This window comes from Tiliqua scincoides, chromosome 8, assembly GCF_035046505.1.
Source record: "Tiliqua scincoides isolate rTilSci1 chromosome 8, rTilSci1.hap2, whole genome shotgun sequence".
In the NCBI taxonomy this organism is placed as follows: Eukaryota; Metazoa; Chordata; class Lepidosauria; order Squamata; family Scincidae; genus Tiliqua; species Tiliqua scincoides.
In genome coordinates this window covers 10,808,906-10,830,153 of record NC_089828.1, presented here as the reverse complement: position 1 = coordinate 10,830,153, position 21,248 = coordinate 10,808,906, and the positions used below count along the sequence as shown (strand labels likewise).

General features: G+C 43.9%; 1 protein-coding gene across 1 annotated transcript in view; it reads left to right on the top strand.

The window, feature by feature from the left end:
- The window catches only part of ADAMTSL3 (ADAMTS like 3), a 203,650-nt gene that overhangs the window by 118,172 nt on the left and 64,230 nt on the right, over positions 1-21,248 (top strand). Inside the window, exons 9-14 of the mRNA XM_066635419.1 lie at positions 3,810-3,921; positions 7,838-7,976; positions 10,925-10,975; positions 16,304-16,508; positions 16,743-16,890; positions 18,869-18,953. Of these exons, the coding sequence (XP_066491516.1) occupies positions 3,810-3,921; positions 7,838-7,976; positions 10,925-10,975; positions 16,304-16,508; positions 16,743-16,890; positions 18,869-18,953 (740 nt within the window). The remainder of the gene's footprint in view (positions 1-3,809; positions 3,922-7,837; positions 7,977-10,924; positions 10,976-16,303; positions 16,509-16,742; positions 16,891-18,868; positions 18,954-21,248) is intronic.

Here is a 21,248-nt window from a genome sequence, read left to right as displayed (position 1 = left end):
CTCATGCAGGTGGATCAGCTTGGGAAGGGTCTTGAATATAGAGACCACAGCTTAGTGCAGGCAGAAGGACAAGGGTTGAACATCTAACATCTCCAGGTAGATCTGAAACTTTGTAGGGCTTGGTTGAGATTTGGGAACCATTTAAACCTCATGAAGAAATCATGAAGGAGGAGGATATGCCAAGTGCCTAGGTATGAATTCCAGGCAGGCTTGTGCCCCTGCCCCTCTTATTTTTAGAAATTAATCACTGAATGGACATGCCGGCGTGGGCACTGGGGTTATGTTGGACAGCTTTCCATCATAGCTTAAGTTCCTTGTGAATAAAACGGGAGTGAGGCATTCAGGACAGTATCCCGTGGGAAAGGCCTGCTGAGTGTGCATTCTTTTGGCCTCCCTTATGACATGTCTAGCTCTCTCAATCCAAAAAGCACAGAGGGCTGCTGGCTTTTCTGTGAAAGCTTTGGCTTAACCCCTTAGGAGTCATTCCCAAAGTGTAGCTTCAGTGACTCAAAATCGTGCCTTACCTTCATTGTTTCCCCTTGGTCTGGCTTTAGATTGCAGGTTTTTTGAAGGCAGGGATCTGTTCTTCTGTTTGTTTAGGTTACGCTCTCATGGTACATAAATTGATGCTGTCAGCTCCTTGTCTTTCCCTTCAAAACCATCCATGACCTCAGTCCTCTCCTCCTCTCAGCCCTCATGTTTCATCCTGTGACCTTCACACTTAAGATTCTGGCTTTTGATGTCATGGCTTTAGCTTTCACCAGGCTGAAACCCCCCCCCGCCCCCCATGTGAACAGAAACACTTAAAGACCACAAGCAGAAGTTTATGTTGAGCATAAATGCAGATCAGACTTCACACATCCAACAAGTTGAATGCTATTCAGCGGGGATGGGAATAAACTTCTCATTACACTTAGCTTTATGAAATCATTGCAAGAGGCTCCCAGTCCTCCCAGGTGTTAAACACCACGGGGGGGGGGGGGTTTGAATGTTTTGCTGCCTTGAAATTTCTTGTGCTGGTTACTCCCCCCCCCCCCGCATATCGCAGTATGATTGCTTTGCTGTTAACTTTTTCCATTGCTGTGAGCATGTCGTATAAATGCAGAATCATCTGCCTGCCAACATGAAGCTAATATAGCAAGTTGCTGTAAATATAAGCAGAGCACAAGACACTGAAGGTGTCTAAGCGCAGGCTTTGATGGAATGTAAAAGAGATCAAGCTTGAAGTGATGGGAAAGAACCTCTAAACAGAGGTTGCATGCCTGCCCTGCATGCAGATGGTCCCAGGTTCAGTCACCAGCAGTTCCAGGGAGAGCAGGATAAAATTCCTCTCTGAAACCCTGGAGAGCCACTGCCAGTCAGTCTCGGATATCCTGAGCTAGACGCACCAGTGCCCTGACTCTGAACAAGGCAGCTTTCTACTTCTGTAGTTTGCAAGAGAGCAGCAAAGTAATACTCCCTGTCCCTTAACAGTGGTTAAAAGATTGAGAGCAGGCCACAGGATTGCACACTCCCTTCCTCTGCAGATTTCCCTTCTATCATTGACTTTTGCCTGACTTACTCTTACACCAAGCTGAACTTTGGTTAATATAAACTGGGTACACTATCAATAGGGGCATGAAACCTTTGCCTCTTGGTGGAAACCAAAGGGAGAAAAATCTCTAATCTTTATCCTTTTCAAGACTTTATAAACTTTATAAATCCAGGCCACGTCTTCCCTGAGTCATCTTTTTGCTAAGCTAAAGAATCCCAAATTCTCTAGCTTTTCTGTGTAAGAAATCCTACATTAACCATGAATAAATCATACACCTGAAGTCCAGCAATGGAAGGGTCAGAGAACTGTGCCGATTAAGGAAGGAGTTGTGGAGAGCAGGTATATAATTTCATGGCACGACTTTTAACTACTGATAAGAGATCAGGAGCATTAGGTGTGTACATTGCTCCAAATTGTAGCTTCCAAATTTGAGACAGGAACCTTGATGCTTCTCTTTTCAGAAACCTACCCACTTCACAGAACTAATTTAGCATTTTTCACTTTGAAAGGAACAAAAAGCCCATACTAGGCTGATAAGTTCAGGCTCCTTGCAGCGTGTCTGAAAGATCATTAAATTGCAGTGTTTCATACTGTTTATATGCTGTGCCCAGATGGGACAGTGCCCTTTGAATTCTATCCTTCTAATCCAGGGAAGCATATTTGGTAGCTAATAGGAATGCCTGTAGCTTGCCAGTATTTTAAACTTCAAAAGCACTTACATTTACAGACCACCTGTTATCCCCAAGATACTAAACCACATTGCAAATGTGTGTATATATAGCAGTTGCTTCACTTTTGGAGCAGAAAGAGGCAGCTATTGTGGACCACTTTGTTTGCAATGCAGGCTAGCAAGTTGAGATATTAAAGGGAAAATGAATATGATACTGCAGACTGCAAAGGGAATTTGGTTTGGCACAATGGACAGAGATTGTAAGAGCCCAACACAGCCCTGTCCTAAACTGATTCACTGACGATTTAATTACTAATAGTTTCTCTTGGGTCTTTCTTGCAAGTAAGTGGGTGCTTGAACCACTCCTTAAATCCCTTTTGTTAAAGATGTGTTGGACCAAGTCATTGGACTTTGAGTGAGATCAGACATCTGACTGCACCTCACCCAGTAGGGTAGTTTGCATAATATAAACAATGCAACTGCCCTCTGGGCTTCAGAATTCTGCAGCATTTGAAACAGGACCGTATCTGGTGTCGTAACTATAAGGGAAGGTTCGTGTAGGACCAGATGTTCTCTTAAATAGCCAGATTCCAAGCCTCAGTGGTAGTACTGCGCCCTCAGTTGGCCCAGTCATGACGCAACTTGATGCGTTTTGCATCAGTGGCAGGTGATGGGTGCAAGGGGGCAGTGGATTTGGGGTGCTCTTCACCCCAACTCTGCTGCTGTCTCTCTCTAGCCCACCTCAGACGTGAGCCACATTGATCCGCTTCCCACTCACTCATATGGGAAGTTGATCATTTGCCTCTTTACCACACTCCGTATATGGTTTTCACTCATCTGGAAGTGTGGGGCTTCCAGTTTTATTCACAGGGACCATGCAAACAAAGGAGCTCCTTTCATTGTGCATTTCCTTTAACTAAAACTGGAAGTCCCAGTTTTGGGTTTGCAGAAATTGTGCAAGGAGCATAATCCACAAGGACTGTAGCTCAGTGGTGAAACAGAGTACCTGTGTGGCGTGCAGAAGTTTCAGGTTTCAGTCTCTGACATCTCCAGGTAGGGCTGTTAAAAACCCTCTTCTTAAACCCTTAGCATAGGAGCACACCCACAATCTCAGAAACCTAAATGAGGGCTGATGAGTAAATGAGAGGTGCTGTAGGGTAAGGCAGATTTGTATGTTAAGATGATGACCTATTATGAAGGTATTCAGCTCATATGAACCTACTTGGAAGGGGAGAACTGTGAATTTGGCACCTGTGCAATCATGTGTCAGCCTGCCTTCTTCATATTTAAGGTCATGTGCATTGTGAAATGGGTGTTTGCAGGTGCCCCCACTGCCACGTGAAGAGGACCACCACCTCTGGTAATATGTGGCTTGGGCCACTGACACAATATGAATGGAAGAAAGTAAGGCAACAAATACTTGATAACCAAAAATGTCTGTTTTCAGTTATGTTGTGCTGGATTTTTTGTCTGTGCAATTTTATTTCCCCCCTGCCTTTTGTCATGTGGCTTCCTATGTTGTATTTTATGTGTGAATTATCCCATGATGGGCCATAGAGTGCTGGCATGCAGTATACAAATGTGTTGTAATGGAACTCTCTTTAGACCAGGTACACTGCCCCCAAAGACAGCGTGGTCCAGTTCTTTTTCTATCAACCCATAAGTCATCAGTGGAGACAGACGGAGTTCTTCCCTTGCACCGTGACATGCGGGGGAGGTGAGTAATGGATGTGACTTGGGAGTGTGTACAGCTGTGGATTGTAAGTGGTGGATTTACAGCTTTTGAGCTGTGATTTCTTTCTTTTCTCAAAAGAGAAATTGCTATAAATTCATGCTGTGTTGTAATGTTGGGCTCTTCCCTGTTTGCCTGTTTTGTTTTGTTTTATAAAAGAGTGCAGAAGGCCAAAATTTGCAGCTAGTTAAAAGGTTAGTGTGGATATGCTTGTGAAATATTTGGTTTGCTGCAACCAAAAAATCAAGTCATAAATTCCAAACACAAAATCCAGAATATCGCTGGCGTTGCATTTCCAGTAGCAAGGGGGAAGGAATAATAGGAAGCATTTGCAGAATACATTGCAAAGATTCAGAGCACTTCTTAGTAGCAATTACAATAGCCCCAAAAGGTAGGCTAGTCTTATTCTATTTTACAGATGGAGGAGACCGAGAGAATTCTGCTTTGCATAAAGTCACCTACAGTGGACCATAAATGTTCGCCATGTAACGCTAAAGTGGGGGAGTGGCATTGCAGGAAAAAATGGGGGGATGCTTAACCCTCCCACACATGCCAGTTCCCACCATCATGAACCCCTCCCTCCTGGCCCTTTCCCACTTCCCTACTACGGTTTCCCTCCAGCTAGATTCTATTATTGTAATTAAGCCTGGCTGGAGTAGCAAAGAAAAAATGAGAAAGAGAGAAGATTTAAGTACTCCTTCTTTCTGCCCGTTGATTCTCCTCTACAGACCCTGCCCTACTCCTGTTACTATTTAATGGAAAACTGAATAATGTGAATAATGTAATAAAGTGAGTGTTTGTGGGAGGGGGTTATGACTGGAGTGAGGTTTTAATAGGAAGCTTCCTTGCTCCTGGCCATTACCCTACAAGACCTCTTGTTTCTTTGTCAATCCTCCGTTGTATTCCTGTGGTTATGGACCTGCTCTTGTGCCAAAGGGTATTGAATGGTTGACTCACTCCTCCTTGCTATAAATGAAAGCACCCAAGAGAGTTGAGTGCTTGAGCAAGAGGTGAACTGGCTTCTCCATCAACAGGCTGGCTGTTTGATCTCTGAGATGTATGAACTTAGAGAGCTGCTTTCTTCGAAGTCAGGCCTTTGGTTTCCCTAGCTCAGGATTGTCTATGTGGACTGATAGCAGCTCTCCAGAGAAGGGACTCTCCCAACCCTGCTTGGACAGTGTCAGACTCATTTCTTATAATGGGCCAAACAACATTCACACTACCTGCTGAGGGTTGGAAGTTACATCATTAACCAGGAAGTGATGTTATTAAGCAAATGATAGCCAGAAATAGGCACCTTGTTCTCACAAACTCATTAGTTCCAAATGACAGAAGAAGAAAAAAATGCAAATTTTGATCATATTTTCAAGATATGGGGCAGCCTGATTATCACATGGGCTGCCCTTTCAGCATCACTTCACGACCCACATGATAATTGGACTCTCCCAGGTGCTCTGCAGCATTTCCCTTTCTCAAGTCTCTTGGTGTATCTCCTCCCCTGTAGTTCCTTGTACTCTGAGGCTTCCTTCCATCTCACACTCCCCGAGCCTTGGCAGAAGCAGCACTGCTGAAAGGGCAGCATTGGGAGAGCCCAGCTATCTCAGGGGCCAGATGAAGAGCTTCTGGGGGCCACATGTGTTTGACACCCCTGTCCTAAGGATTAAACCTGGACCTTGTGCAGGCAAAGCAGGAGTGCTGCTGCTGAAATGTGTCCCTCTTTAACAGTGGTTAAGTGATTGGAGATCAGGCTCCAGAATCATGTCATCTCTGCCTCTTCACAGGAAAGAATTCCTCCTCCTTCGTACATGCTTGTTTTTATTCACAGCTTAAGCCACAGTGAAGTGCTGTTTTCCGTGCTTTTTAGCCCTGAGAGGGAGTTTCCAGAAACCAAAAGAACTGAAATAGTTGCGTTTACACATTGTGTTATAAATAAACACACCTCAATAGGATATTTCAGGAATCTTGTTCCATTTCTGCCTGGCCTAAAAGTTTCATAAGGCATCTAGGTCATTGTCATCAGGTTCCTTCCCTTTTGCTTCTTTCACCCATTTACAAATGACTTCAATGTGCTTTTGGAGATGCCCATTTTAAAAGCAAAAGAAAGAAGCATGAACTGCCTTGGCACCCCTCAGTGGCTTGATTATTTATTTAAAACAGTTCCCTTTTGCACCCATGCTCTTTTTCGTCTCTGTGGTAGAGTCATAAGGGATCTCACAAAGCATGAACCTCCCATAAAATGTAGCTGTCTTTAAATAAACAGTTGAAGTGTTCACTGTTTACATTTTGTGTTTTAACTTTGTGTGTGTGTGTCTTTACACAACTCTCTCGCTTACTCAGCAGAGCTGACTCCATATAGTCACTGTGTCCGCGGTCTTGGCTCCTTTTTTCTTTTTTCTTTTTTTCTTTTCTCACTCCCCTGTGTGACGATACTTTGGTGCTGCCAGGAGACACATAATTGGAACCTTTGATATATAACACTGCAGAGTTTTGGATGCTGGCATAGATGCTGTTTGGTTTCTTGACTTGGTTTTCGATTTTCATTCTTGTGGTTCCTACCTCTCTTTTTTGGTGTTTGCTTAGGGACACATATCTGTACATTCCCTCCTCGCTTCCCCCCTCACACTCAGCAACAGAGTGGTTCATAAAACTCAGATTTCTTGCAAAGATAATTTAGACACCCCCAGTTTCTCCAGCATTTCTTCTGACACCCTCCTCCCACCCACCTCCCTTCGCTCTATTAGGAGGAATGTTCTTCCCAATATTTTTTGGTTATATGACATTAAGCTTGATGGTATTTTTGGATCTAGTCTTCAGAGATTCTGGCTTTCAGTCTTAATTCTTTCTCATGCTTCTTGGAGCTGCTCAAAACATAGTTTGACTAATTTAGAAAGGCAGCCTATCGGTGGGGTGCCTCAGTAGACTGTAGGCACGCCAACAACCACAGCTCCCAGACAGGCACAAGTTTTATGTTCATGGGTGCCCCAACCACTTCAGAATGTTTCCCTTTCTGCAGCATAAGTTCCCTTCCTATTGATACTCAAGCTTGCAGGAGGTCCTAGACTTTGGAACCTGAGGGCCAGAGCAAGTGTGTGATACCCTCCAGTTATCTGAAATCAGTTACCAATGAGGTTGCAATGAGGAGATAAGCAAAATACCCTGACATCAGCTCCAGCAGCAGCATGATCCTGGAGATTGCATTGCTGCCTTTCCTCCATCCCTGCAAAGACTTACCTGGGTTCTCAAATTTCCTGGGGGTTTGAGAACCACTGACAACCATTGTCAGAAATGTAGCAATGTTCACCTGTTATAGCAAAACAGCAACAGCAAACAGCCTTTTGGTAATTTAAAGACTAAGGGTGCAATCCTGACCCCTTATGCCAGTGCATTTCAGCACTGGCATAGTGGTGCCAATGGGACGTGTGCTGCATCCTGCAATTGGGTGTCACTCATGGAGGCCTCCTCAAAGTAAGGGACTGTTTGTTCCCTTATCTCAGAGCTGCATTGCCCTTATGTCAGTGCTGGAAAGTCAGTGCTGGAAAGCACTGACATAAAGGGTTAGGATTGCACCTTAAATGATTTGTTGTGGTAGAAACTTTAGTGGGCTCAAGTTCACTAAATTTATTTCACATTAAACCTTTTTTTAAATGCAATGGATATACTTGCAAAACAGGGTGGGAAAAATCAGGGGATGGGCACTTGGGCCCATCCCTGGAATACAACATGTCTTAGCAAACAGTATATAAATATTGTCTCCAAGTAATATGAGTTGTAAGTGAAAAGTGTGAATTGGGAAGGAGAAAAAGAACAGACACATAGAATATATATTGCGCGTGTATGTGCCTGTTTGTGCAAATCTCCGCATTAATGGTAATATATGTGTCTGCATTTGCTTCCACTGCAGGTTACCAGCTGAACTCTGCAGAGTGTGTGGATATCCGTTCCAAGCGTGTCGTGCCAGATCAGTACTGCCATTACTACCCTGAAAATAAGAAGCCAAAACCGAAACTGAAGGAATGCAATATGGATCCCTGCCCTTCTAGGTATGTATTACAAATACATAAATGGGTGGTTGGCATTTAAGTTACTGAGCCTCATGCAGTAATTCCTTTTTATTTATAACTCGCCAAATGGCCATTGTGATGACAGGAGATTATGTGTGCGTGTATATGTGCAGAGGTAGAGCTTTATATACTGCAAGGGCCCCTGGTGTGTGTATGGTAGGAGGACATACCATCCTCCCCCATGTGGGTTCCCTGTCCGTGGAGGCTAGACCCATCCGTGCTAGAGATTGAAGGGGTGCCCTTAGTCTGTTTAACCCATTTCCGCCCAGCCCACAGGTGTATACGTTTGATCCCTGTTGCATATATGCAGTGTTGGGCAGAAATGGCTTAAAACTGCTGTTTTCAAACTCTCAGGGAGTTTGAAAGCCGCAGTAAGTTCTTGTGGGGATGGGGGCGAGGCGGGGGGAAGGCGATCACGCTTCACTTCCAGTATAGTGGAAGTGGAGTGCGATTGCTCCACTTTCACTTGTGAAGCTTCAGGGAGCCCTGTGGACAGCCGCACAGGGCTCCCCACATTCCCTGGAAGCTGCAGGAGGCTCTGGTAAGTGTACCCAAGCCCCTCTAGCCCCCTTGAGTGGCACGATCCTTGGGATCACGCCGCTGCCTTCTCCCTGCCTCCTGGCCGCCTTCTAGATGCCTCCTGGCTGCCTTCTAGATGCCAGTGTCCCATTCTTCTTTCCCTAGGGTCACTGCTAAATCAAGGCCTTTTTTGTTCCTAAGGGCTCCAGGCTCCAGTGAACTTATTCAAGCTATGCAAAGGAAAGATGCTTGTGGTGCAAAGACCACATGCCACTGTTGCCAAGTTCCTAAAGGCTGCAGTATACATAGACCATATTGAGTTGCACAATGACATTTAAGGCGTGCTGGCTGTTGGACCGTCTGGTGCTGTTTCCTGGCTGTGCTGAAGTATCTTAAAATAACACTACAGTATCTAGCCCAGAACCTCACATTAAAATGCCAGCTGGCAGGGCAAGAGATATATCCAAGTAGAAAAGGAAACACTCTCGGTGAATTTCATTTCCTATAACTAAACTGTCCTGTTTCCTCTAATCTCAGTTGAATGTAATCATCGATAGTGACCCCTTGAAAGTATATATTCTAAGAACAAGACTACTATGCAGACCTTTTCTTGCAAAATTTGAATACTTATTGTAAAAGGTTATAGAATCTTGAAAGTAGGATGGGAGCTTTAGAAGTGTGGATGGGTGGAAGGAAGCAATGAGTAATTGCTGTTAATATCTGTGCTATAGAAATGAAGGCACAAAAATGCTGTGGGGTGAACTTTCTGTCATTTCTTTTCTTGCTTGGAGGTACAAGGGTCAGGCCAGGAGTTCCCAAATCCAGACCTGGAGGTGTGTATGTCTTCCAGTTCTGGGGTCCCTGATGCCATTTCCTAGAGGTGGAACTGAGAACTTAAGCTCCAGAGCGTAGAGTACAGTAGGTAGAGACTTCGACGCTATTGATTGGGCAAAGGACATACACTAAACATTATCCCACTTGTTACACCTTAGCCAGGGACAGGTCAAGCTGCAGGAAGCAGCTCAGAAGCAGTCAAAACTTGGGGGGATGGTCAGATATAGAAGATCAGAGGCAAGAGTGTGTGCTTGCTGTTTCAGTGACTTGCATAGCTAGGCTGACTTGGAAGCCAGAGTTTATTAAGGTCTGGAGGATGAGGATGAGGATGAGGGCTGTCAGCTGACCTCATCCAATCTGACCAGCTCTCCTAGAGGGCACCCTTTCTGTAGGAGATTTAGCTGAAAGATCATGACCAGGCTGTAGTTATCTGCAAGGGAATCTGGTTCAAATCATACACCCTACTGTCTTACACAGGCCTGACCAATACTGGGGCTTTGCATGTTCTTATCAAGGCTATCTAGAGATTTTGCACTGTGATTTCCAAACCTTTCATCTCATGGCACACTGTCAAGGTGATAAATTTTCAGGGCACACCATCAGTTTTTTTTCAGAATTGATGAGGCACACTGCACTGCTCAAATCCTCAAAGGCTCTACTAATTAATTACTTTCCCCCAAACTCCTGCAGCGCAACTCTGGACCATTTGTGGCATACCAATGTACCATGGCGCACAGGTTGAAATCGCTGATGTAGGTCCTACCCTCAGATCATGAGATTTTAGGTTCAAGCTCTGGAGTCCCTAATAGTAGGTATATAGGGTATCTCCTTCCAGGTCTGTGCTAGTGCCCAAGAGAATTTTTTTTCCCATTCAGATACTATGACTGTTTCATATGCCATCTTTCTTCCACCACGGAACACAAAACAGTGTGTAGCCGTTTATGAAGCAGGGCTTGACCTTCTGAATGTCAGCAAAGTGCTTATTAGGTGCCCCTGAATGAAACCTTAGGGCCCTAGAGCAATTACCTGTGCACATTCTCCCTAAATACAGCCCAGCCTCCCTCCTCCCTGGAATCTGAGAAACTGTAGTCCTACATTTAACATCCTTGTGTGGCAACAGCATATAATCCTGTTATCACCTATTTCCAATAGCTGTGTGGAACCAGAATCAGTAGTCAGATTTCATCTGACAAAACAATGAAGACATACTTTTATTTATCTATTATTCACATTTTTGTACCAACCTCCCTCTGAGGTGCTCAGGGTACATAGTTCCTTTCCTTCTTTTGTCCTCACAACAACCCTGTGAGGTAGGTGAAACGGAGAAATAGTGACTGGCTCAAGGTCACCTAGGAAGCTTTGTGGCTGATCAGGGATTTGAACTTGGATCTTCCAGGTCCACGTCCAACTCCCAATTCATTACACCATCCTGGCTGTCATCAACTATCCTGTAAGTAGTTGTTTCCCAAAACAATGCGCAGCATTATTGTTGTTTTTAAGTGAATGTGTGTAACATGAAGAAAAAATATTTAATAATATTGGACAGTTTTATAAATGCTTGTTTTTATTCACAGCGATGGATTTAAAGAAATCATGCCATATGATCACTTCCAGCCACTTCCTCGGTATGTATGGAGTCTACAAGTTAAAGGTCACCATTGAGAGAAGCATTCCTGTGGTAGTTTAATATAGTGCATAACAGTTTATAATCATTTAAGCTCCTGACTTATCCAAGTCTAGCAATCATTAGCAATCATTTGTGGTAAACGGCAGTGACTAAATGGAGTGCCTGTAACATGCGGTTCTTAAGATAAGATCACACTAAAGCAAATGGCATTTAGATGCAAGACCCACTTTGCCTACTTAAGTGCAGGCAGCTCATTGGGAACTTATGCAAGGAAAAACAATAGCTGAGTGAGATGCAGCAATCAGCTGAATAAAGCAAATGCCAAGAAAGCACTCCATGTGTGAACATGACACAAAGGCTGAAAATGGCATTTCTCCAGGAAATTGAAGATAAGACGGATGCTTTATTGAGCTGCAGTATGCGCATTCATCCCCAGCGTCAGCCCGTCCATGGGGATGACTTACGGCCCAATCCTATGCCTGCCCTACTCAGAAGTAAGTCCTATTAGAGTCAATGAGGCTTACTCCCAGGTAAGCAGGGATAGGACTGTGAGACAGTTGTCTCAGGCACCATATTAGTGGGGACCCCCACCTCCATTCTCTCATCTCCACTTCTTCTTTTCCTTGATTTTATAAAGGAAGAGGGTTGGTGGAATGGAAGAGAAAGTGCAGATGAGAGTGGTAGACTCTAGAGCACAGGGAGGGTCAGAAACTGATACATCATCACATTAGGGGGCAGCCTTTGGCACACAGTCTCCGGTGCCATCTCTGAGAACAGAGGTGATAGTGGGATACGTTTGCGCACTACAGGCAATTATACCTCTATCATACCTCTTTTCAGCATCCTGAAAGAACTATAATCTCTGGTGCCCTTTAGCCATTCTCCCAACCAAGTAGGGGAAACTACTTATTCTTGAGCAGCTCCCTGCAACTAGCAGAATGTTCAGATGATTATTTCTGGTCCATGTGAACATTTGAATGGCAATTATTTGGAAGAGGGAAGGTGGAAAGCAGTCTGGAAGTGTAGAGGCTGGAAAATCTAGTGGTGAGTTGCCTGCATTGTAGCATGAATTGGTTCTTTAGAATAGCATTTCTCAATATTTGTTCCCTGCCATACCAATTTGTATGGTCGACCTATTGGAAGTAATAATAATAATAATAATACATGTATTTATATACCGCCTTTCTTGGTCTTCAGATTTCTCCTCAGACTTTATTCAAGGCGGTTTACATGGGCAGGCCGTTCTAAATCCCCTAGGGATTTTTACAATTGAAAGGTTCTATCTTTCAAGAACCTCAACATTTCAGAAGTTTTCCTCCCACGCAAGCTGACAAGCAGCTCCTTCATCTCTCACATGGAGGGCAGCCATAACGCTTCTTCGCTCACACCGAAGAGCAGGTGGAATAACTCGGCGCGGCTTGTCAGCTGCTTCAAGGTCTCACCAATTCATGGTACCGGTGGCCTCGAACTGGCGACCTGGGATGTTATCTTCAGGCAAACAGAGGCTCTACCCTCTAGACCAGACCTCCTGCCCTGGAAGTACCACTGGAAGTAACTGGTGATGATGTCATCGCCATTTCTTCTGGATTAGGAGGCCAGGTGTGACACAACAAACACCAGTAAGAGGCTCAGGGCACGTGGGAGGGATTTTTTCAGTGTGCAAAAAGTGTATGCTGGACCTCCTACTGCTGTTTGTTGCATTGCTGGTCTTGTTCTTAGGCGGTGGCATCTGGGGGTCTCACATATACCAGTGAACACCACCTCAAGTAACACCGGTGGTAGAAGTGCCGCTGGTTGAGAAAACTGCTCTAGAATCCTCTGATTGCTAGGAGCAGGGGATTCTGATTAGGGGAGTTAGGGCGGAGACAACAGCCAACCAATCAGCTAAATGGGGAGGTGAGAAAAAGCTGGCTTTGTGATTGTTACAAGAGCCAACCAATCAGAAGCGCCGAATTCTTCTTGAAACAGGAGGAATCAGTTGCTCCTGGGCTCAACTGATGATAAAGGTTTGTTTGTACACCTAAAAGGAGCAATTGTGGGTCAGTGACAGGCTCTCCCTTTTCCCTTTAGTGTTACAGGCCGAACTGCTTGCAGTTCCTTCCCCCCACCAGCGGGCTCAGTGGCACAGGGATTGGGAAATAGGTGCCTCAGCTGTAGGTCTGCTCCTTCAACTCCCACAGCATCTGACATGTTCAAACAAAGCAGAATTTAAGACAAAGTGTCTGACCTGAGCTTGACTGCACCTTCCCCTTCCTTCTTTTGAGCCCCACTTATCCATAAACAGTAGGGGCATACACATGCCTTCTTTATGATCCTGCAGCGCACATTACCGCCTTCTGAGGAAGCTGGGGCAGAGAGGGGCAGGGGTCCCTGCGTACAGAGAAGGATCTTGAAAGGACTGAGCTTCGGCTCAAGCTGTAAATGCACCACACTGGACTGTTTTAACAGATGGAGAAGTCTTTTGAAATAAACAGAAAAAAAGCAAATCCCAGGATAAATGTTCCCTCACCTCCACACACACACCTTTTGAAACTTTTTGGAACGGCTCCACATACTTCAAGCTTGTTGGAGTGTTGAGGGATTCCTTGACAGACACAGACTCTGGAAAGCATCTACTGAACAGCCTCCCTCCCTTCTGCCCTTTCCCAGTAGCTATAGTCCTCATTCCACCTGGAACATGCTCCTGGGAATTTGGGACATGGAGCTCATTTTGAATGATGAGATAGAGAAAAACAGCTGTAAAAATGTATGCTATAAACACTTCCGCAACTAGCGTTAAACACCGCGTGTTTGTTAGATAGAGCATATATACAAGTCCACAGGCCACTAATTTCATCTGACAGCTAAAAGTCCTTTGCTTTCTAGTGATTTTATTTTTATTACTTAGAATTTATTATTGTAAGTATTTGTAGTGTTTTGTGTGCATAGCTTTAGAAATCCTTACCCATGTTGCCGACTGTTCTGAACAGGTTTTATACACTCCCGCTCACTTACACACACACGCACACATTCTGTAAATAGAAAAACTCCTCTAAAATAGATGTGTATTGTCCCAAATGGCAGGCAGAAAGACAGAAGCTGAGAGAAACTGACATGGGGTGAATGGGGTGGTGGAATTTCAGCTTAGCATTAGTTCAGCAATCCTGGGAGCAAGCAGTTCTTTAAGTTAAGTTGTCCTCCACGTTAAGGGTAGCAAAAAGGGGAACTCAGCACAAGGCTACCAACAGTGTCTTTCTTGTAACATGTAGTTCCACCTACATTCCTAGAGTAAATGTGACTTGTCCCCATTTGTTTTTCTTTCACTTTTCCACTGAAAACAATCTAGGCATTCAAAAAAAGAATACAGGTCCAGCCTATTTATACACGGATTTTTTATACACGAATTTGACTCAACAGGAATGGTCCCTGCAAATGAGAAGGAATGTGCTGATCCCTGGAGAAGGGGAAAAATGCATCCTTTTAAAATCAGTTTAAAAAACTGAACAGTCCTTTAACAATAGCCTCCTTAATCAGAGAGAGAGAGAGAGAGGGCAGCTGGCTGACAATCCTTCAGTCCTTCTCTCTCCAGCAGACCCCTCCCTTCCCCCCTGAGCACGTGAAAGAAAGGGGTTCACTTTGCATTGGTGACGGGAGGGGCTGAGTGAAGTGCCTTTGTAAGAGCTTGGAAGAGGACTGATTGATGAATTGTCTTCTTCATGGCTCTTATCTTACATCACAAAAGTCAACAAGGCTGTTTTTAAATCTCTGGAGCAAAGAAACTTTGTTTTTTAAATTGATTTGCTATAGTGTGTTTTTTGCCATCCATGTGTTTTTTGCCACTCATGCAAAAAATGCCATTCATTTCACTCATGTTTTTTGCATGAGTGCTTGGAACCCACGCGAATAATTAGTCTCAACCTGTAATGTGTAGCTTAGCCCAAAGAGTGTGAATGGCTCCTGATTCCAATTCTCTCCTCAGCCAAAATCTAATTTGGTAGATTTAGGTATGAATATGAGAAACTGTTGTTTGCACAAATCATGATTTGCTATTAAACTAGGATCTGAAATCATGATTTGATCCTGGTTTGTTAATTTGCACTTGTTCATGCAAACCGTAGTTTACTGTAATCAGATCAAAACCATGAATGGAAGCTTTCGATCTTTTGTTCTTCTCTTTCTTGCACACAAATGTAAGGGACTGGAAGCACACAAGCCTGTCTAGACTAACCTTGCACTTGTGCATGTAGTGCTAAAACTATAGTCTCATGATATGACTTAATCAGGCCTCAGTATTTGCTCCCGCATAATGTGTGAAAAGACCATTTGCTACCATACTCGATCAACTCTCATACTATATCATAATAGATTAGTTTTAAAACTAAAATCTTTTGAAAAAAAATCTTTTTGTGCATTATGTATTACATTAATCATTCCTTTGAGCTAAGCAAACAAAAGGATAGCAGATGAAGCACATTTATCAGGGGTGATGGTGAAATCATTAGCCATTTGCTCTGTGCAGACTGGTCTTGATCATGTAAGTTTGGTTTAAATGTCAGCACTCGATATACAGTAATTTCCACATTCGGTTTGTGTATAATATGATTAATTTACTCTAGGTAGAGACTTATGTGAATTATGTCGGGCAGGGAGCATTCTTGACTTACCTCCTGTATCTTAGGGAGCAGCTATTTACATTTATCTCATGGATTTATAGGTTTCTGCGCCATTGGCTGTATGTTTGACTCCTTTTACAATACCAGTTGCTCCCAGTGAAGGGGTTTGAGGGAGCGTTGTTGTCCATTCTAGCCAGTGTAGTGGTTTTCAGGAACTTTTGTGTTCTTCTTTTTAATTGACTACTTACATGTTCATCCCATTCCACTTACAAGGAACTCAGGGCAGTATACAATGTTCTTCCCATCCCTCCTCCTTTTTGTGTGCTGATAACAGCCCTGTGAGATAATTTCTACTGAGAGTAACTGACTCAAAGTCACCCAGGACACACTTCCTCTGCTCACCTACCATTTTATGGGAAATGTGTGTTGTTCCTCCCATTTTCACCTCACAGCAGTCCTATGAAGTCGGTTAAGCTGAGGACTTCCTCTCCAGAGTTTATTGTGCTCTCCCTCAAGATGCTATACATAAACTTCAGTTAGAACTGCATTATCGTGTGTGGATTTAACCAGGTTGAATATAATGTGGTGATTGATTGTATTTAGAGCCAGTTACGTCCACTGTCTCTTGACCGTTTGCATGGTTAAGAATCCAGGCAGAACATGGAACTGTGCATGTTAGATCTTGGTCAGAACATGAAATTGTGCATGTTAGATCTTGGTTTTTCCCTCCCCAGGTGGGAACACAACCCATGGACTGCATGTTCAGTTTCATGTGGAGGTGGAATTCAGAGGAGGAGTTTCGTTTGTGTGGAGGAGACCATGCATGGAGAGATACTGCAGGTGGAAGAGTGGAAGTGCATGTATGCCCCCAAACCCAAGATCATGCAAGCTTGCAATCTATATGATTGCCCTAAGTGGGTGGCTTTGGAGTGGTCCCAGGTAATCTGAACAATTTATTTAAACCTATGTTTAAAAAAAGAAGTAGTTGAACGAATGAATGAATGAATGAATGAATTGTTCTGATTCTCTTCAGATATGTAAACATATTGAGAAAATTATCAGTACAAAGCAGATGTCTATGCAACCTGTGAAATGCATTGCAATTCAATTTGTATGCAGAATATTGGACAAACGCCTTATGACTTATTTGTGTGACTGCATTATCCTCTGTAGTGTACAGTCACATGTGGCCGAGGGTTACGTTACCGAGTGGTGCTTTGCAATGATCATCGTGGGCAGCACACGGGGGGCTGCAATCCTCAACTCAAGCTGCACATCAAAGAAGAGTGCATCGTGGCAGTCCCTTGTTACAAGCCCAGAGGTAACAGGAATGTGCATGATGATGTACAGGAATGGACAAGCAGAGACCCACCCAAGTCTGTGGTTTATATTCCCCCCCCTTCATTCTCTCTCTCTCTCTTACATACACACAAAGCACCACTCGCACGCCACTTCTACACACACGATATCTGAGTACGCAGATGCCCAAACTAGTCATTATAAGGGCTGCCTTGGCTACTGCCAACTTGCATTTCTTCCCTTTGTTTCTCCTTCTGTTCTAGTACAAAAAACCATGTGGACATGGCACCATCATGCTCAGAGTTTTCCTGCCCAGTTCCGCTCTTTTGACTGGTCCTAGCTGGAACAAAGAACTGCTAAGCATAAGGACACCAAGTCATGTCTCTCCCCCCCCCCCCAGCTTCAGGGAAGAGATGCAAGTTGTGTCCCTTATAACACCTTTCTTCAGAAGCACAGGCTGCCTTCTCCTTTCCTTGCTGAGCTGGTTCCTGCAAGCAGCAGAGTAACCCAGTAGTGTGCTTTGTATGTTGGCCTTTTTTTTTTAAACTTTTGGGTGTGGAATTTTCATAAATACTTCCATATCTATTCTAAGCTAAGGGCAAAGGAGATCTTTCAATGTGCTGAAAACTAGAACCAGTCAACAATCAACCAGTCGCAATCAACAACTTTCAAGGTTTCAAAGACTGCAGCTTGCATTTCTCTGGGGTTTTTTTCCCTCCCTTTTGTTGATTTTGTCGGATTTATGGGTAAATGTGTAAAATCACAATTCTTTCTGCACCTTACTTGCTTTGTGCTTTAGCATGATTCCTCATTTGTCTCTCTGGGACCATAATAAGTGTCCTAAAAATATTGCCCTAATTTAGCTCTGACTTGTGCACATAATAGATGAAGAAAGTGGTATTTTATGTATTTTAAGACTTTTAAATGTTGTTAGCAGCCTTGGGTGCCCTCTGGGGAGAAAGGCAGATTACAAATCCAAAAAATAAAATAAATAAATAAAATAAAGTGCTATGAAGAAAAATGTCCTGCCCTGGCTGCCTTTTTTATGCCAGAACCTGGAACTTAGGAGGACGAACTCCAGGGCTTTCAAAATGAAGATACTGTAATTATCAGCACTAAGCAGGATTTATGCTTGCTTTGTTCATTTCATTTTTCATTGTTTCTCAAGGCTATAATGTAGATTTGAAATGATGGGGGTAAAAAAACCAAAATTAACATATAAAAATTAACAGGGAGAACTAGTGCAAAGTTTCACTTGGCAAGCAAAGGTCTGCTAAACAATATTTGAAACTAAATGCTGCAGCTAGTTTCTAGGACTTTCATTGTCTGAACAACAAGGCCTTTCTTTATTGGCTTCTGAGCTTATGTAGAATTCAGAAAAGCCCACAGAAATTCCGGCAGGAGTACACCATTTATTTTTAATCCACTTGATGTTGTTATTAATGATACTAACTTGCAAACCCACTGTGCAGTGTGGAAAGAGTGTCAGGTTGACATTGTTCCTGAATCTAAACTTGGGCTGAAACTTTTCCAGTTCAGGGTTCCTAATCTCTATTGCTGGAACAGGGAACTGTGGACTTGAGCTGAAACTTGAACAGCAGCAGGAAAATAATGTTGTTTGTTGAAGGTCAGGCTCCCTAGTGTGTACAGCAGAGGGTTTGTACTGCCTTCCAACCAAAAGGGCTGCCATGATTCTTACATTTGTGCCTTTCTAGCACTGATGCCTTCATTCACAAAGTTGCAGATAGTTCACTAAAGCTGGGGGTATTGTTGAGTGTCCTGGGCAAATGGACATATGAAGCTGAAGCTGACCATCAGTTCATCTTCTAGACCAGGACTACCTCCTGGCGGCAGCTCTCCTGACATTCAGACATGAGTTTTCCCACAGTCCTCCCTTGAAATGTCAGGGATTGAACCTGGGATCTTTTGCATCCAAAACATGTGCTTTACAACAGAGTTAAAGCTCCCTCCCCCTCACCCAATGTGTTTGCATTTTCCAGAGAAAACCCCTGTTGAAGCAAGGCTCCCTTGGTTCAAGCAAGCACATGAAATGGAGGAGACCAGGACCGTCTCAGAAGAACCAACGTAAGTTCACCATCTCTCTCTCTTTCCCCCCCTTCCCTCCCTAAGAGGGAGAAGAGGCTGCTGATGTATTTTCCTGACTGTTCGTAAAGACTGCAGTGCCCTGCCAAGTCATCTGGCATTTGAATTTCCTTGGGCTGGGTCTGTCTTTGCAGCTCAGTTCTCAGGTTCTTCCAAACAGTTCTCCTGAGTGACGCAAAAGCACTTGGTGCCAAAAGAGTATTTAAATCATACATTTCAGAAGTGCTATCAAGGTTCCCTAGCTATGCAAATGCTTACCCTCTAGAAGGCATTCACTGGGTGAATAATGGCAAACATAGTCTTTTGCAAGGGGAAGGGATGGAACATACAAGGAGCATGATAGCATCCTTCATCTGTGATCTCTTGGGTGTACATTGGTACCTTCTTTCTTTCCTTTTCCATTTCTCTCCTCCTTCCCTTTGTAGATTGAGGGCAGTTTAATTTGAATTGTGTGAAGACTTCTAGTAACAATGTTTAGGCTTAACATCCCGTTGGAGGTTAGTAGAAAGGAGGTATGATCACGTTCCTTATGCATAGTTTTTGGTTCCTGTGGTTTGTTCCCTGTGGTTAAATTCATGTACCTGATGCAATGTGTACCTGTAGAATTGCCTCTATATAGGGCATATTTTCATGAAGCTTAACTCTGCCAGATAGGTCCATTTCAGTCTGAAAGTGGCCAGCACCTTAGAGGTGGCCAATATCTTGAGAATGTGTAGGAGTTGCCATGTTTGGTACCCAGCAACACTCATGGAGGGGCGCGACTTGTAAAAACTGGCAGGTTTCAGTAGCCTTGCCCACTCCTTATGCATTTGCATCAGGACTACTGATCAATGGGAACTAGGCCATGGCCATAAGTTCAGGTTCTGCAGCTCTCTTCGGTCCTGGATATTCTGTGTCATGAAAATAAAACTCCTGTGCAGGCAGATGTCTCCACTCCCTTGAATACAGGGGGCAGCTCTCTGTGCATCTTCATACAGGTCAGTGGTTAAGGTATTTTTCTGCACACATGCGGTCTCTCTCTCTCTCTCTCTCTCTCTCTCTCTCTCTGCTAAAATCCTAGTGAGCAGGAGTAGCTCTGCTGTGCACACAGCGACTTTGTGCAAGGAATCACTGATGTGGGTTAACTGCTCACTTGAGATGCCTAGGGATGCCCATATAACATGCTTTCTTTGAACCAAATTCTGCTGTAAAGTTGTTTTTAAAAAGAGATGGAACTGCTAGATAACTCAAATGAGGTCAGTGTACTTTCTACACATTTAGAACATGGTAACCAAGCGGTATAGGATGTGGCCAGATGTCTTTTTTATTTTTCTTCCTTTGTCCAGTTGATCTTGGCATGTGTGTAAACGGGTGGAGACTAGCATCTGGCTCAGACTTGAAACTGCTTTTTAAGCAGGTGTTATTGATCCTGCACATTTGCGCTGCCTGCCGTTGTAAAGCAGACCAGCTTGAAGCTGCTGAGTTGGAATTCATAAGTAGGTTTGACACTATCAGTCTTGGGCTTAGTAGAGGCTGGGAGCACAGTCCCAGTACTTTCTTGCTGCAGAAAGTCGTTTTCACTCATTAGGTGTTCATGTTCCGTTGCTCATCTTGCCTTTCCAGTTCATTGCCACCTGGGAGTAGATCACACCCTCCTCTGATTGGCTTCTTTACTCTTTTGGCTGGAACTTGATTTTCATTTGTGTCCTGTGTAGTAATAGGATACACCTATCTCTTGAGTTCCTGGATCTTCTGACCTCACTTTGTAATAATATTTCTTCCCACATCCCTTGTGTATATGTGTGTGCATGAAGCACTGCTCTTAAAAAGAAAATGTGAGTGGACGTGCAACGAAAATATTGCCGCTGCATTGTGTATGCAATATAAAACTGGTTTTTTCTCAACTTGGATGCAGAAGCTTTTGTCCTCCTTTCGCATGCAGTGGAAAAAAGGAGGGGAAACAGTGTTAAGCAAAGGCATGCACTGGAACCCTCCCCCCCATGGGCATCCTTGGCCACTTCAAGAACACTTTGGGCCCTGCCATTGGAACTGAAGAAGTTGCCCTGGCTATGTGCACCCTCTGATGGGCTTGAGCATTTGGACAGTGCCCTACCTGGCTGACCTGGTGACAGTGCCCTACCTCTGACACCAACCCTGTAGGGGAGCACATAAGCACACCAAGGCTCATTTGCATAGTCATAACCCATGGTTTAGCATTATACCTGAATTGGACCTATGATTCTCCCATTCTGGTCTTCTGCCTGCCATAAACCATAAGCAGTGGTACTGGCAGTCATG